The following is a 15881-nucleotide window of genomic DNA, read 5'->3' as shown; positions in this document are numbered from 1 at the left end:
CCTGCTTTTTTTTTATGGCAAGCACTTAACGGGCTTCCTTTCTCTTTCCGGCCTATAATGATCTGTCTTCCTGTCCAATTATGGTACTTCCTGTTTAAGTTCAAGTATTGTACAGGAAAAGAAAATAAATCTTACCACAAAGACTTCTAAACAAAATGGAGTACCACCTTTTTTTAATCAGGGTAACCTTGCAAAGTTAACATTTTGATATATAGTTTTATGGTGTTTGTCTAAGAGCCTGTCCAAAGGAGAATAGGACCTTTAAAGGTCAGTCTCCCTTCACACATGCCAATATATTAATAAATGTAATAACCTAATAGGCACGTAAATATGTAAACTTTATATTTATAAAAATGAAAGACTGTTGGTCCCCTTATAGGCACCCAAACAACTGAACCTCTGGACACCAGATTTGGCACATAGGTGCATCGGGTGTCTGGAAGGTTTTCATGAAGGTCTATGCTCTAGGATGTACAGTACCATTCTTGAGATTCCCCAAAAATTTAAATGTGACGCATAACATAACCCATATTGGCCAATAAAAGCTCACAGCTCCTTCACTCATATTCTAATTGCCGGTCACATGACCCTTATTATCCAATAGAAGCTCTCGGCTCCTTCAGTCTTCAACAGTTTTACACCAGTGGAGGTCACTTATGGGGGACAGTAAAAAATGAGTGTAACTGCTAGGGTATATAGCGCTGCTAGCAATTTTCCCTAACAATAACATAAATTGGCCTCCTGGGCACCCTTCGAACAAATCCAATAAACGGACTAAGGTCGAATGCACACGGCCGTGTTTCACGCCCATGAGCGGTCCGTGGTATCCCGGCCTGGCATCCTGCTGACAGCAGGAGCGCACGGAGTCATTGGTTGCTATGACGCTGTGCGCTTCATGCCGCCGCTGCACTACAGTAATACACTCGTATGACATCAGTGGACATGTTGAGCCAACTTGGATGTAGAGTTCAGCTCTGGATCTCGCTGTAAAGCTCTAAAAACTCTACTTTTAAGCTCAATTTAATTTATTGTTTTGGTGTGGATTCTGTCCTCCACTGTCTTTACCTCTCCCTTCCAGTGTTAAAGCTAAAACTTCTGCTGGTTCCCCCTTGAAATCCATGTGCGGTTTGTGCTCTCCAGACATGTGACTGAACAGCTGAGCTCTAATGTGTAATGATTTGCTCCCACAATGCACTGCTCTCTGCTAAAGGCAATCCAGCAGAGCTCTGAATTTACTATTGTATTGTAAACTTGTGTAAAAACTCTTTGCCTTGTAACCATCCTTGGTGTAAAGCGATTGCTGTGGGAAAACATCAACTTCAAGTTTCTCAATAAATTATAAATCGGTATTTTTTTAGATTAATTATAACCCTCAATGTAATTTACTATTGGATAAGTATCCAGCCCTTTTATGGTGAGAAGTGAAGGGACAGTCTTAGAGGTTCAGAATGATAAAAGGTGTGTGTTTTTTTTTTTTTTTTTTTTTTTTTTTTTTCTCCTCGTGCCATTCTTGACCATAGGTCGTAATTGGTATTTCCGCTTGGTGTAAAGTAAGAAAATAGGGACGAACTGCAATGCTAAACACAGCTCATGGGAAAGAGTGACTGTTTTGGGGGGCAAACAGGTTCTCCCTACCTCCCCATGCCATATAACTCCCTTGATTATGGACTCCATTCATGGTTCTGCTCGTCCTATACACTTTGACCAATTCATCTCGGACCTTATCTGCACCTCTTTCCCATAGTACTTTTGAAGTGTGATAATAGTAACGTTGAGTGAACTGCCATGGTTCTCTGCTGCCTCTCCATACACATTGTATTTTCCACCAACGCTTAGAAGGCATAAGTGAATTCCAGGAATTTATAGAACAGATGACATGAATCAGATTTTTATGCAGAATATACAACCACTTTTATCAGAGCGGACCTCTTCGGCTGTGAAGCGACAGTGAACAATAAGCTTTTACCGAATCAGTGTAGTTCGTTACCAGGTAAATCTTGTGGTTGCGGTGACCATGTTCTTTTACTGAGGTTGGATTTTGTTTAATGCAGCTTTATAGACTTATAAAACCTGGGAAGTGTACAAATATTGACACGTACTGAGCATTTTAACCACCATTTTTAAAGTACTTATTCAGGATTAGGCTACTTTCACACTGCCGTTTCTGGGTCCGCTTGTGAGATCTGTTTCAAGGCTCTCACAAGTAGCCCAAAACAGATCAGTTTAGCCCCAATGCAGTCTGAATAAATAAGGCTCCGCTCAGAATGCATCAGTTTGCCTCCGTTCAGCCTCCATTCCGCTCTGGAGGCGGACACCAAAACGCTGCTTGCAGCGTTCTGATGTCCGCCTGCCGATGCGGAGCCAAACGGATCCGTCCTGACTTACAACGCAAGTCAATGGGGACGGATCCGTTTTTATTGACACAATATGGTGCAATTGAAAACTGATTCGCCTCCAATTGACTTTCAGTGTAAGTCAAAACGGATCCGTTCTGAACGGATGAAAGCGTTTGCATTATCGGTGCGGATCAGTCTGTGCAGATACCAGACGGATCCGCACCAAACGCAGGTGTGAAAGTAGCCTTATAAAGGTTGTCCATGGGCTGTCTGGTATTGCAGCTCTGCCTCATTCACAGATCTTTTTGTAATCCTGGACACCCCCTTTAAATGCCATGAATGCCCTCAAACAGGTCACTTAATTTTGTCTTTCGACAGGTGGTGTTGGTACCGCGGCCATTCAGCTCTGTAAAACCGTGAAAGAAGTCACAATATTTGGGACTGCATCTGCATCCAAGCATGAGGCACTTAAAGAGAATGGAGTTACTCACCCGATTGATTATAGGGCAAGCGACTATGTTGATGAAGTTCGGAAGATTTCCCCTAAAGGTAATCTTTTGCACAATGTCATGGGCAGTTTCTGTACTAGATAGTGTCAGAGGGGTGATGGCTTGAGCAAAAACTGCAAGATCCTGATTAGCTTTTAATGGTGGTGTGGTTAAATTACCTAGTTGGAATGTGATTTGCAGTGGGGTTTCAGTTTTTCAATTTTGTAGGTTAGTATCTGATTTGCAATGATTTTACTACGTACATTAATATCTGGACACCAATGGAGCTCTGGTGTCTAAAGGCACATGCCAACCGAGCAGGCAATTATGAGGAAGGAAGTGTTCCTTCCAATTAGGGGAGGAAGGAGCTGTATTTACTGTACATGCAGTGATCACATCCACTGTATGGGAACAAGTTGTGGCTACTGCCATCTCTCGTCCTCATGCAGATTCATGGTCATTGGGCAGCAGATCAGTTTACACGGCACGATCTGCTGTCCAGAAACGATGATTTAATCTGCTTCATAAACAATGATTTCACACTATGAATGAGCATGTTGCTTGTTCATCGGATGATCTACATCACCTTTACACAGGCTGGTTATTGGGAGAGTGTTTATGCAAGCATTTGGTCCTGATAATTGATCTGTGTAAAGCCAGCATTATTAGGGAGGGTGACGTAAGGGCAAACTTTGGAGGTAAAATTCAGCTTTAGCCATAGAGGGGTGCAGATTCTTTATTTTCCTAGCTGCTGAGAACTTCACCATATGTAGTCATTCAGAGTATACTTATTTTTGTATCCCATTAGCTTAAGGATGGTCTTTCTTTTTTACTCTAGGTGTAGACATTGTCTTGGACCCCCTGGGAGGATCTGATACTTGTAAAGGATACAACTTATTGAAGCCTATGGGGAGACTGGTCATTTATGGTGAGTGTCGTTCATTGAATGCAAAAAAAGCTTCCCAGGTATTTTAATGGTTATGGAAGGGGCCTATAACTTGGTGTCCCTCAGTTTAAATGTGATGTGTTCAGCTCTGTTCCTTTCACATGAGTGGTATGTGACTTGAGCTGACCATGGTGTCCTATCTCAAGGCTAAGCTTTATGGGGGGGGGGGGTGGTGTCACAAGTTAAAACTTGAGGCAGAGCCACAGCCATGGCATACTCTTCCTCCCCTTCACTGCTCACCACATAGCTGAACATGCTACATAATATCTATTGTGGAATTGTGCACAGGCATTTGTCCATGAAGAATGGGAGGTTTTGTTCACACACTGGTGGTTGGATACTCAGAAGCTCAAGGGAATGAGATGAACTTTTTTGACTTGATTTCCGCTTTTGTTGCAGAAGACCTTGGGATGTTAACCCTCTTTTATCTAAAGCGGAGATTAACTTCTATAGATGAATGCATGGTCCTGAATACGCAAGGGATATACAGATCAAACACTGCAACAAGCTACAAGTGCCCTTGGTTAAAAAAGCCATTTCCCTTGCAGCAGTGGCATACATTTGAGACAAGGGGCCCATCATTATGACTGGTTTTGCCACCCAGAACAAAATGGCTTGTGGCCGGTTACTTGCTAACAATGCAGATTCTTAGCTTTTGGGTGGCAGAACCTATTCAAACAGTGTAGGACCAGCCAGGGCCTTGACCCAGTCGACCACTATGGTTTGTACACCCTTGTCCTACAGCCAAAGTTGCCAGCAGATCAAATGCCTTGTTCCATTTAAGCTGGTGGTTTATGGGAAAATATATAAATGGAGTATTTGCCATTCATGTCCTATTGAGGTGTCGCCCAACTTTCATGGAGTCCTGAGTGGTGGATCTGCCTAAATATGATTTTGTGTTTTCAAATCTCTGTAAAACTAGGCAGATCTGTCATTCTGGAGCCTGACAACTAATGCGCCATCAGTATAGCTTTTTTATAGGGCTTCCCAGAAAGGAATCTGTAGAAATGGCCCTATGTGCCCTGTGCCACACATCACTTGGGAATTGTCAGTCTATGCCTGTTGTGTGGCCGATGGGTTGCATCTTGACCTCCTTCCAGTCAGATCCACAGTAGTGACCTCTACATGTTAAAATACTAAACACAGTTATGGTATCTCCTAGCTGGGTGTAATGCTAAGATATCTTTTGCAGGGGCTGCCAACTTGTTGACTGGACAAAAGAAGAACATAATGGCTCTTGCCAAGTCTTGGTGGAACCAGTTCAGCATAAACGCCATGCAACTCATTGCATCAAACAAAGCTGTATGTGGCTATCTTCTGGGCCGTCTGGATGAAGAAACCGAGCTGCTGGAAGATGTTGTAGCTACACTGCTTGATCTCTATAAGGAGGGGCAGATTAAGCCGAAAATTGACAGTGTATATGCCTTTGAGCAGGTAAGCAGAATACAGTGTAACTACTGTATAAAAGCAAGCATGTGACTGGACACTAGCCATGGCATATTCTAAATATCCGGCTAAAATGTCTTTGGAACCCCCCACCCTAGCATGAGGCTGCTTCCGCAAAACTAGTGTTATGTGCTGCCATATTTCACTTCTTGGCTATGGGGAACAAAGTAAAAGTTTAGCTAAACACGCTGCCACACTTCCTGCTATTGAAACGCCTCTGCTTCTTAAAGTGGCCATTACCATAAAAGCTACAATGGAGACCTTGAACAATGATCAGTCGTAGGAGTAATCATGAGACGGGCAGCGTGAAAAGTGACCACAGGAGGCCTACACTTCCCTAAATCTGAGCTGAGCTGCTCCTGTTTTGCCTTAGGCAGGAATGAAGTGGCAGGAGTTCAACTTTTTTACTATTTTGGCTGCAACTCATGCGTTCATGTTTCTACTTTTTTACATAGAGATTTATGAATTTATAGAACAGTTGGGTAACTTTGTAAATACAGTTAATTTACTTGACTGATCCAGCTGCACTCTGTATGATCATTCAGAGCTGCATTCAGTTCTGCTGGTTGCCTTTTGGAACTGGTCTTATGGCCCATGTGCAGGGTGTGATGGGCCATACTGTACCTCTGTAGTCTCACAATTCATGTGGGGGCATAATACATAGTAGTTTCCAGTAGTATTCCATGTGGCACGATTAACATGTCACAATCACAGAGGTAATTTCCCCCCTGGGTAATATGGCGCTGCACCATGTGGCAGTGTACTGCCTACAGCTTTGCTGTACAGAGCCATAGCGGCTCGGGTTTCCATACAGGCTTTCTTCACATGATGGAGGCCATTTTGTAATTGGAAAATTGTACTTGAATCTTTTCTACTCATCGGCAGTACAATGATCTATGATGAGCTATGATCTATAGCTCTGGGTCTACAGACCCCCAAGTGTGCCCTTTTTAGCATATCCTGGGCCAGCATGTGTCGAATTTTATTTCCTGCAGAGGAGCACAGTAAAACTAGAATTGCGCGGTTGGCAATGAGCAACTAACCTGCCATGGTTCATCATGGGATACCCCTGGTAGTAACATGTAAACTCCAAAACCTTTTTTTCTTGGTTTCTGATTCAACAATGCTGCAAAAATTGAGAAACTGGTGTGCTAAGTCTTAAATGGTTGCTGGGACCTGAACGGGGAACTTACAGGAAATAGTTTTTGTCAGACTCTTGGTCTCCAGCCTGGTACTGTGATTTGGTCAACATACCATAGTCAGGCTTACGGTGACATGTCAATGTGCCATTTTTTCATTGTCTTACACTTCCTTTGGAAACTTCAAAGAAAAAGTATAGCATGTGCTCCTCTGTGCTTCCATTTCTCTAAGACTGTCTCTATTGCTTCCCTCTGTGCTAACATCTGGCAGCTGTTCCAAGAAACTAAAGCCAACATCCAGATGTCTTTACTATGGGGACACTTCCCACATGTTATGAGAACTTTAAGCTGGTTCCACCCAGAATCTCCCACTAGCAAACACTATTTTAGTTTGTGTTAAAACTTTTTTTAACCTCTTGGATTGTTTTCAGAGTAGACTTTTGCACTAATATTAAATGACTTCCAGCCATATCGGGGTCACTTATCGCTGTTGTCACACCGTGGAGATTACAGGTATTTCACACACTGGGTATTCTACAGTGCTGCAGCCTAGTGAGACAAGTGTAGACTGCTCCTGATGGGAAGAACTGTGGTCAACATGGGGCAGGGTTACTGGTGAGGACCACATCTGAATAGTATCTACCCTTGTCATTGCGCAGCAGTTCAAACCTCATAATTTGATAAATGGTGAGAAATGCAATTGGCCTGTAACCGGTCTACACGGCACCAACGTAGACAGCGGCTGCATCATTCAGTCCCAGTGAGACTTGTTTTTTTGACTGTTCTTATTCAATATATTGAGTAATTTTTTTATTTTATTTTTGTCATGTCCTTTTAGTAACACAAGCTTTTGAAATCCTTTGACCTTTTTGACTGCCTTTTTGTATGTATATTTGACGCTTCATTTATGAACGACCTAATTAAGAACGCAGTCTGCACATACATTTTTCTGAATACCTGTGATCTGAAATGGCCTGCAGGCTGAGCTGGGTTAGACTAGATCCTAGCTAACGAGGATTTTTTGCATATGCCAGATGTTGCCCTGGGCAGACTTTAAACACTGGCCACAATACAGTGCCAACTTAAATTTTCTATTACTGGACAGAAGCAGGGTCTTCCTGCACAGGAGTAGACCTTCTGAATAACCACCATGTAACATGGTCATCCCACTCTTTACATCTAAGACTACCATTCTTGGTTTCTATGAGCATTGCCTTGTCGGATGTTATGATGAGAGGCAAAGCTGATAAAATATGGACTTGTGCGATGACCTACTGAACAGACTATCTGCCTGTATGCAGGCCAGGCACCAAGTTCCTCATGTGATGTTGCTGACATTAACATTTGGGCATCGTGTGCGCTTTTTCAGTGTTCGTTAAGCACAGAGATCTAGTCTTGTGATGTTTCCTAGCAACCTAAAAGGTCACTTGTTCAATTCTGGTTTCTTGCACAAATATGACTCAGATTTATTAAAGTCATAAGCTAACAAAGCAGCTCTCCAGTATCAACCTCGCAATTAGACTGTTGTGAATGTGCAGCATGCTTGTATGAAAAGGCTTCCCACTAGCTCATGAAGAAACCTCCATTATGCGTGGCAGATTCTAGTCAACACATCAAGACTAGGTAAACAGTTCCTCCGACATAGAGCTGGCATTCTAAGGATCTAATCAGGGAATAGCTGCTGAGAGAAGGCTGGTAATTTTAAAATGATCTTGCAGAAATATCTCATACCCTTTTGAGCCTTGGCCTTGATTCCATATTTCCAGGTGATTCCAGCATTCCTGATGTAACTGCTATCTAACTTGAGACATGAAAGCTGGCAATATCTTCTATATAGAAATATTGGAGGTTCAGTCTACTGGTTGTTCTTTGTATAAGAGCATAGCTGATCCTCCAAGAGGGTGTCTGGAGTTAGTTTACCAGTATCTGTTACCTACCATGGTGCTACTGGAAGCGGCTTACCTCATGTCATGAAACAATGTGTCTGTAAAGAATAAATCAAGGCAACTGGACTTACTGTAGATTTCTTGAAAACATTTCACTTTCTTCCAATGAGCTTTCTCAATTCTGAGTGACTGTACAAGAATTCTCTGGGAATCTTGTACAGTTACTCAGAATTGAGAAAGGTCGTTAGAAGAACGAGTGAAACGTTTTCAAGAACTCTACAGTAAGTCCAGTTGCCTTGATTTATTCTTTACAGATATACCATGACCTGAATAAATAAGAACCTTCACAGACATGAAACAATGTGATTTAGGTTGGACTGAGGCTGTACTATTGAGACCTCCTGCAGTTCTAGCAAGCCAAACATTTGCAAACTTTAACTATTGTATGTAAATCCAACTGAATAACTGTGTAATTTGTGTAAAAACCTTAGCTAAAGTTTCCATTCTCTTGTCATTTCTACAAGTGGACTGGATTTGTATCTTGGCTTCTAGTACATACTACAGTTTGGCAGCACAGCAGTAGCCAGATTTATAGCGGGATGGTGGCTGTGAAAGAATGCTTCTACCAAGCACGATGCAGCAGTAAAACTGTCTAGAGGAGCATCTCCAGTTACTCCGATTAGTCTAAGTACCAGCTACATTTTTAGAAGTTTATCTGAATTATGTAGTGTCCTTTTTTCTTTTTTCTACAGGTGGGTGATGCCATGAGACAGATGCAAGAAAAGAAAAACGTTGGTAAAGTGATCTTGGTTCCTGAAGTGCCAAAGGAAGAGGCAAAGAAGGAAGAGAATTAAAGGGATAAGCTGCAGAAAGGAGCACCAAACCCTGCAGATTGTGAAAACTGTGTCCTACTAATGTATGTGTGTGTTTGGGGGGTGAGTGTCCTGACTGAGCCCTACTGTAAGATGATGTATAACCACTTGCTTGCCATGAAATGCCAGAATGGCATCTCAGGCAGTGAGCAGATTACACCTTCATGCCCATAGAATGCCGGGGTATGCATTCTGAAAAATCTCCCTGATGAATTCTGTAAACTGCAGAATATTTAGCAAAGGGAATCCTAAGCAGTGCTGCAAGGACTTTCTGATTTGATTTAATCTGCTGCAGTTCTGATTTTTCAGAAGGAGAATTTTTCATTGTGTTCCTTTCAGGTCTATAGACAATAACATTCCAGGTATTGGGTGGTGGTCTTGCTGAGGGGGCGGTTAATTATTTTTTCTATTTTGTTTCCACCGTCCATTTTCTAGGTCACTCCATATTGTAACTTGCTTAACTCTTCATTCAACCTGTGGTCACTATCCTGTTTCATTTGAGAAATAAATGTAATCCCCTTGTTCTGCTATTACCACAAACTTTTTTTGTTTCTTTGCAACAAGAGAGAACATCAGAGTATTTCATCATGGAACAAGTTGAGTTTCTATAGATTGCCTGCAAACCTTCACTCGTGTCCTTTGACTTCATGATTTACAACCACATGACTCTTCAGTGGTTACCAACCATATCTAAAATTTACAGAAGTCTCCTAACACACTATAGCTCCCATATGTCCTGTTGCACAAAATTTGGATCAAATTGGCTCAGACTAGATTCTAGCAGAAACTGTAGCAATTTACATATACTAAACTCTGGTAACTTATGGCCTCTTGGCCAACATAATTTCATCTATTAAAGACTAGATGAATGTTGGGAAGCTTTAATATCTGTGCTGAGGACAAACTCAAGTTGTAGGTTAGATCCTGTAGGCATTACTTTAATAACGATTTAAGTATGGAATGGCACGTTGTATAAGGTTAAAACCTTTAAGTTAGTTTTTGGTTTTTCTATAGCATCTCCTTTGTGGTGCTACTACAAACCTACACTGCCTTGCAGGAAGACTATATGAAAGGTGACTGACTAGAATATGAGTGTTTGTGCAAGCATTTGCTGGAGGCTACCTTGAAATTGGGAGTAGGTAATTGTGCCATTGCCATGCAGTGGTTCAGTAGAAGATCTCATCTCCTGCATGAGGGGGTTTAATTGTGGAAGTTATTTTGACCCTGACCTCAAGAACAAGCAGCTTTATCAAAAAATTTTGCTGGAAACTGCTACCTCAGGTGTCGGGAGCTCCTTGATTCACTTAAGCACTTGCCTCTGTCCAGCGTGCAGTAGTAACCCTTCATGGATCTGTCTCTTTCCCCCCCTTTCCTTTTCTTACAAAGTGATTCCATTAGGGTGTTGCGACTGAGCTTTTCTTCTTTGGAGCATTTTTGTGGTGTTTGTGCACTTTACATTTTTTTTTTTTTTTTTTTTTTTGTTCCAAGTAGAGCAAAAATTAAAATAAATTGGTGGCTAAGGGACAAAATGCAGCATTTTCTGTGTGGCAATTTCGAAAGAATGTAACTGACCCAAAAAGCACACCTCAAATGTCAAACACCAAAACCTGTGGTGCATTTAATATTTCCCATAGACTTCCATGTAGCATCTAGAGCTGGTGTTTAGATGAAAACACTACAAAAATGCCTGCCAAAAAAATGCCAAAACAACCTGTGACACCAGCCTAATGGATACCTAAAAGTAATGCTCCCAAGTAAGTTAGTTGAAGATACTGAGGAGTGTTTCATTGTATTTGCTGAAACCTAGCTTATCCCATGTACCTTGGACCTCATATTTATCTCTTCTGTGCTAAACCCAGAAGGCCATTGATACTCACTGGTTGCCTTATTTTTGAGTGTATTCCTGAACACCAAGGTTTTACTAGGACCACTGCCAGTTGTTTACCAACATACCAATGTGCCAATCTACCACTATGGTGCCAATACTATTAATGCTAATACTAACTTGTGAATATTAAATAACATTCTGTTTGTAAACTTTGGATAGATGTGGATCAGTAACTATAAGTGCACACGTTCCTCTGTATCCTTGACTTGCAGCTTGATTAAAGCACTTGCGTTGCACATTTGTCGTCTTGCATGGCAATCCTTCTGAAACACTGGGTATAATTCAGTGACCATGAACCAGTTACTACAGGGACTCCCAAAGGGCTACAGTTCTGCAGGTTACATCAGCTAGAGTCTAGGTTTACTTGCTAATGCAGGTAGATTAGCACAAGGTTTCCACTTTTACAATTCAACCTTTTTCTTTAGCTGTAAAGCCTAAATCTGAAGACCTCAACATGGACACATTGTTGTCTTGTAACTATAGGGTATGTAGTCTAAAGCACAATGGGTTAAATAGGTTTTGCAGCAAACAGTGTAAATATTCCAAAAGCTGCAGTGATCTTCAATAAAGCCTTTAATAATCCCCAAAAATTAAGGCTCAGTTAAACCTAGACCTGTAGCTAGTACCATATCTTTGCTGCATTTATCAGCAAGAAGTTCGGTAGTGTCTAAAGTCGGGTATGTTGTAGTCTGGGTTAATTGGGGAATGTTCTTTTATTCAAAGACATTTGCTTTAGTCTTTAGTCTAGACGCTAGACCATCAAAGGTTTTTGTACATTAGGTAGAAACCTGTGAATTTGTAAAACACTAAAACTAGCTTGGTGGTTTGCCTTGCCAAAGAGGTAAACTATAAACCTTTCTGGCCACTTAACTGTAATTGGGTTTTGCTTAAAGGGCTTCTGTCACCCCACTAAAGTGATTTTTTTATTTTTTTTTTGGGCTGGTGAAATTAGTTATATTGCGATATATCACAATATAATTGTGTCACTTACTTTGATCCAGCAGTTTCTTCAAAAAACGAAGTTTTATCATATGTAAATTCGGTCTCTAACAGCAAGTAGGGCGGCTACTTGCTGCTAGCTGCTGCAGAAATCCGCCCTCTCATCGTGTTGGACAGGGCCAGCCGGGATCTCCTCCTCCGGCCAGCCCTGTCGGCATTTCAAAAATCGCGCGCCTCTGTGGATTCGGCGCAGGCGCTCTGAGATGAGGAGGCTAGTCTCCTCAGTGCGCCTGCGCCGATGACGTCTTCTATTTCGGTGATGTCATCGGCGCAGGCGCACTGAGGGAGTTCTGAGGAGACGAGCCTCCTCATCTCAGAGCGCCTGCGCCGAATCCACAGAGGCGCGCGATTTTTGAAATGCCGACAGGGCTGGCCGGAGGAGGAGATCCCGGCTGGCCCTGTCAATCAACACGGCGAGGGGGCGGATTTCTGCAGCAGCTAGCAGCAAGTAGCCGCCCTACTTGCTGTTAGAGACCGAATTTACATATGATAAAACTTCGTTTTTTGAAGAAACTGCTGGATCAAAGTAAGTGACACAATTATATTGTGATATATCGCAATATAACTAACTTCACCAGCCCAAAAAAAAAATCACTTTAGTGGGGTGACAGAAGCCCTTTAAGATTGCATTCTAAGTTCAGCTCTTATGAAGAGCACTTTCTAGAATCTTGCCAAGATGAATCAGACCTTCTGTGACGGTGATCTCCAGCTCGTGGCTCTCCAGCTGTTTTAAAACTTCCAGCATGCTTCTGACAGCTTTTAGTGCATGCTGGGAATTGTAGTTTTGCAACAGCTGGAGAGCCATGGGTTGAAGATCCTTGTTGTAGAACATCACCTTGTGGAAAGTTCCAAACAGAGTTGGGCATGTAAAGGGTCTTGGGCTAACTATAGACATGGCAGAAGGCATAAACTAAACCTTGTGGCCCTTAACTTTTACATTTGTCTGTAAATCAGTGATCGTTTTATGGCAAGAAGTTCAGTCCAACTTACTGATTGAAATCCCTGCCCTTTCTATGCTTTGGAATCCAGCGGGCAGTCATGCTCAATGACAGCCTTTCTTGTATGAGTGTGCTAATAAAAATGGTGGTTTTCATGGATTTAGGACTACCAGCTGGAGAGCAAAGATTTAAGGGAATTATCAGTCTAATATTGGTGTCCTGTCTTCAGAATTGGCCTTTAGACTACTAGAGGTCTGATCCATGCCATTCCCCCATTAAATGTTTACATTTCATAGCAGCTGTTTGAAATATTGTCCAGTGCAATAGTTGGACCTGCCACTATGGGAAAATAAACCATTTACTGTTCTGAATCAATAAGAGTCTGAACCCCCCCCAATGACATAATACTGATGCTATAGCCTGAGAATCAGTCATAAACATTAGAAAGATGAACACTCATTAAATGGATCTTTTTACTACAAAACTATCAATATGCTCAGTTTCTTCTGTTACATACCATGCTTTCCACAGATCATGTTGCATGTTCAATATGACTGCTTCCCTTTTAAGGCAGAGTGGACTAAGTAATGTCAAGATGTGGCCCATGTCTGGATTTTTGGTCTTGTGGAAGGAGTCCTACAAAATAAGTCGGTCCTACTGTGAAGCACGTGATGTATTCGATCAGAAAATATCCACTTTTAGAAAACCTCTAATCTAGTAACCCATAGCTAAGCTGCTGGACAACATAGGGAATGCTTCTTGAGCCAGTGGTCCACATCTTAATATTTGGGTCTGTCTTGTTTAATTAATTGCCTATGCCAGTATGTCTTGCCAAACAATACAGGTGGTCTTTTGGCCATTAGTAAATTAATATCCTCTTGTAGCAGCTTCTTACTCAAAGGCTCCTTGCAGTGTGTATGGAACCAACACAATGGCACATGAAGTCTTCATACACTAGGACATTGGGATGAATATAATAGATTTTACTCCAAACAGCATTACGGGAACTGCCAGAAACTGAAACCTGTGCTAGCTATGAGATGGAGTAGATAGTTAGAATTGACTCCACTTTTTTGTGTAAATGTTGGGCATTGGTAAAAAACTAGAGTACAGCCTTTGTAAATGACCCCCAATGTGTTCTTTAAAGGCATGATGCACACTTTACATGTAATTGGTTGAAGTGTCAAATTAGACTGTTTTACTGCAGATGTCTCCCTTTGAGAAGAGTGACATCTGCACGGCGGGTCAATTTCTGCATGGAAGAGAAAGTGGTGTCCATGGGATTAGATAAATCTTATACACGTTGCAGGTACTGCATTACTCTGCCATGCTGTTTATCGTGTGGAAAAATCTCAAACTTGCATAACCCACAGTGTACATGTAGCCTTAGACACTACTTGCTCCATAAACAAGGGGGCATGGCCTAGAGGGAAAGGACATGTTATGCCACACTCCTGCCCGCATTAAGACCACAAAGGATAATGTAATGTTTGGCAAACGGGTAGGTGCTTTGTGAGCCGCAGTGATAATTTGGCACATCCTATAGATCTGTATAGTAAATCTGCCTCATTGTAGACTTCATAACCTTCCCATCTAATACATTATCAACTTCAGTAATTTGAAACAAATAGTTCTCTGTGGGAACCTCTTTTAAGTAAGGGCTTCCCCATGTTGCTTGGCAATTGTCATGCTTCTAATCTGTCTGTCCCAAAAAACTTACTACAGTACAAAGATTATTTCAGCCCAGTTGTTTTTGTTTTACACCCCCCCAAAGCTAAAATTAAGGCTAGAAATGTGTCTAAAAATGAAAGAAATAACTTCACCAGCACTGATCATCTCGTCCTTGTTGATTCTGGTCTCCTGGGGCCTGGAAGTGTGATGTCACATGCACTGCTGCAGCCATTCACTGGCCTCAGTAGTGACGCACCACTGCTGAGGCCAGTGAATGGTTGCAGCAATCCACATGGCCACAGATGGGATGCCACAGTTCTGGTCCAGGGATGGCAAGGATGGGTCACAATGTGTCTCTGACCAGGTGCGTTGGTTTCTTTAAAGTGCATTCCACGTCTCAATTTTACCTTGGGTCGGACAGCCCCTTTTTAAGGGCACAAGGAGGAAGATCTTAGTGAATACCATGTTGCTTTATGTTGGCCAATACTTCAGACCGCTTATGACTTCATGACCGCATACACGTTTTGGTGAACTCTAGAAAGGACTTCTAGGTGGGGGATGAGGATTTGGTGAAAGGAACTGCACAGGGTCCAGCATGACTTTAGTGGAACACAAGTAAGGATGCTGTAGCCTACATCCTATGGTCTCTCTGAAGCACATTTATCCAGAACCTGTTCTGGGCACCGTTCTGTAGCAACTTAAAGTATGGCATAACTTGTGCTAAATGTCTCCGTTGTGACTTTATTCAGATGTTCCAGCTGCCATCCCATTAAAATGCCACCGATGGAATGCGATTAAACTGGTCTATATTTTTCTCAAAAATTAAAAATAAATGATGTTTTTGAAAAAAAAAAAAGCCACCCTTTTACTTCTCACTATGTGTGGAATAGTGCAGCAGGGATCCCAGGAAAACAATTTAAATACATGCATATGGTCAATTTGTGAAACCACAATGTGTCTCCTTGTCCTTAGATGAGATTCCTCCTTATTAAAAGGGGTTTCAAGGACTAGAAGGCATGGGTCCATGCTTTTCTCCAAAACAGTGTACTGCTTACTCTTCAGGTTGTATGTGCATTGCAGCTCAGCCTCGCTACATCTAATGGAGCCTAACTGCGCTAAAGGACATGTGGCGCAGTTTCTGAAAGAGGGCATCCATGTCTTTCTAATCCTGGATAACGCCTTTCCGAAACTACTGACTGCTTTACAGCTGAAGGTACCCCTTAAGACAAAGCACAGATGTGTCTCAAGTGGTTTAAGCAGTATGATTGTTAC

The 15881-nt window shown here is 41.9% G+C and overlaps 1 protein-coding gene across 1 annotated transcript in view; it reads left to right on the top strand.

Annotated features, from left to right (window-relative positions):
• VAT1 (vesicle amine transport 1) overlaps nt 1-11237 on the top strand; it is a 46651-nt gene extending 35414 nt beyond the window's left edge. Inside the window, exons 3-6 of the mRNA XM_044298936.1 lie at nt 2715-2885; nt 3663-3752; nt 4963-5204; nt 8994-11237. Of these exons, the coding sequence (XP_044154871.1) occupies nt 2715-2885; nt 3663-3752; nt 4963-5204; nt 8994-9095 (605 nt within the window). The 3' untranslated portion in view covers nt 9096-11237. The remainder of the gene's footprint in view (nt 1-2714; nt 2886-3662; nt 3753-4962; nt 5205-8993) is intronic.
• The last annotated feature ends 4644 nt before the right edge of the window (nt 11238-15881 follow it).

The sequence above is a fragment of the Bufo gargarizans genome, chromosome 6, assembly GCF_014858855.1.
Source record: "Bufo gargarizans isolate SCDJY-AF-19 chromosome 6, ASM1485885v1, whole genome shotgun sequence".
Classification (NCBI taxonomy): Eukaryota; Metazoa; Chordata; class Amphibia; order Anura; family Bufonidae; genus Bufo; species Bufo gargarizans.
The sequence above is the reverse complement of the archived record's forward strand: the minus strand, read 5'-3'. Positions and strand labels throughout refer to the sequence as shown.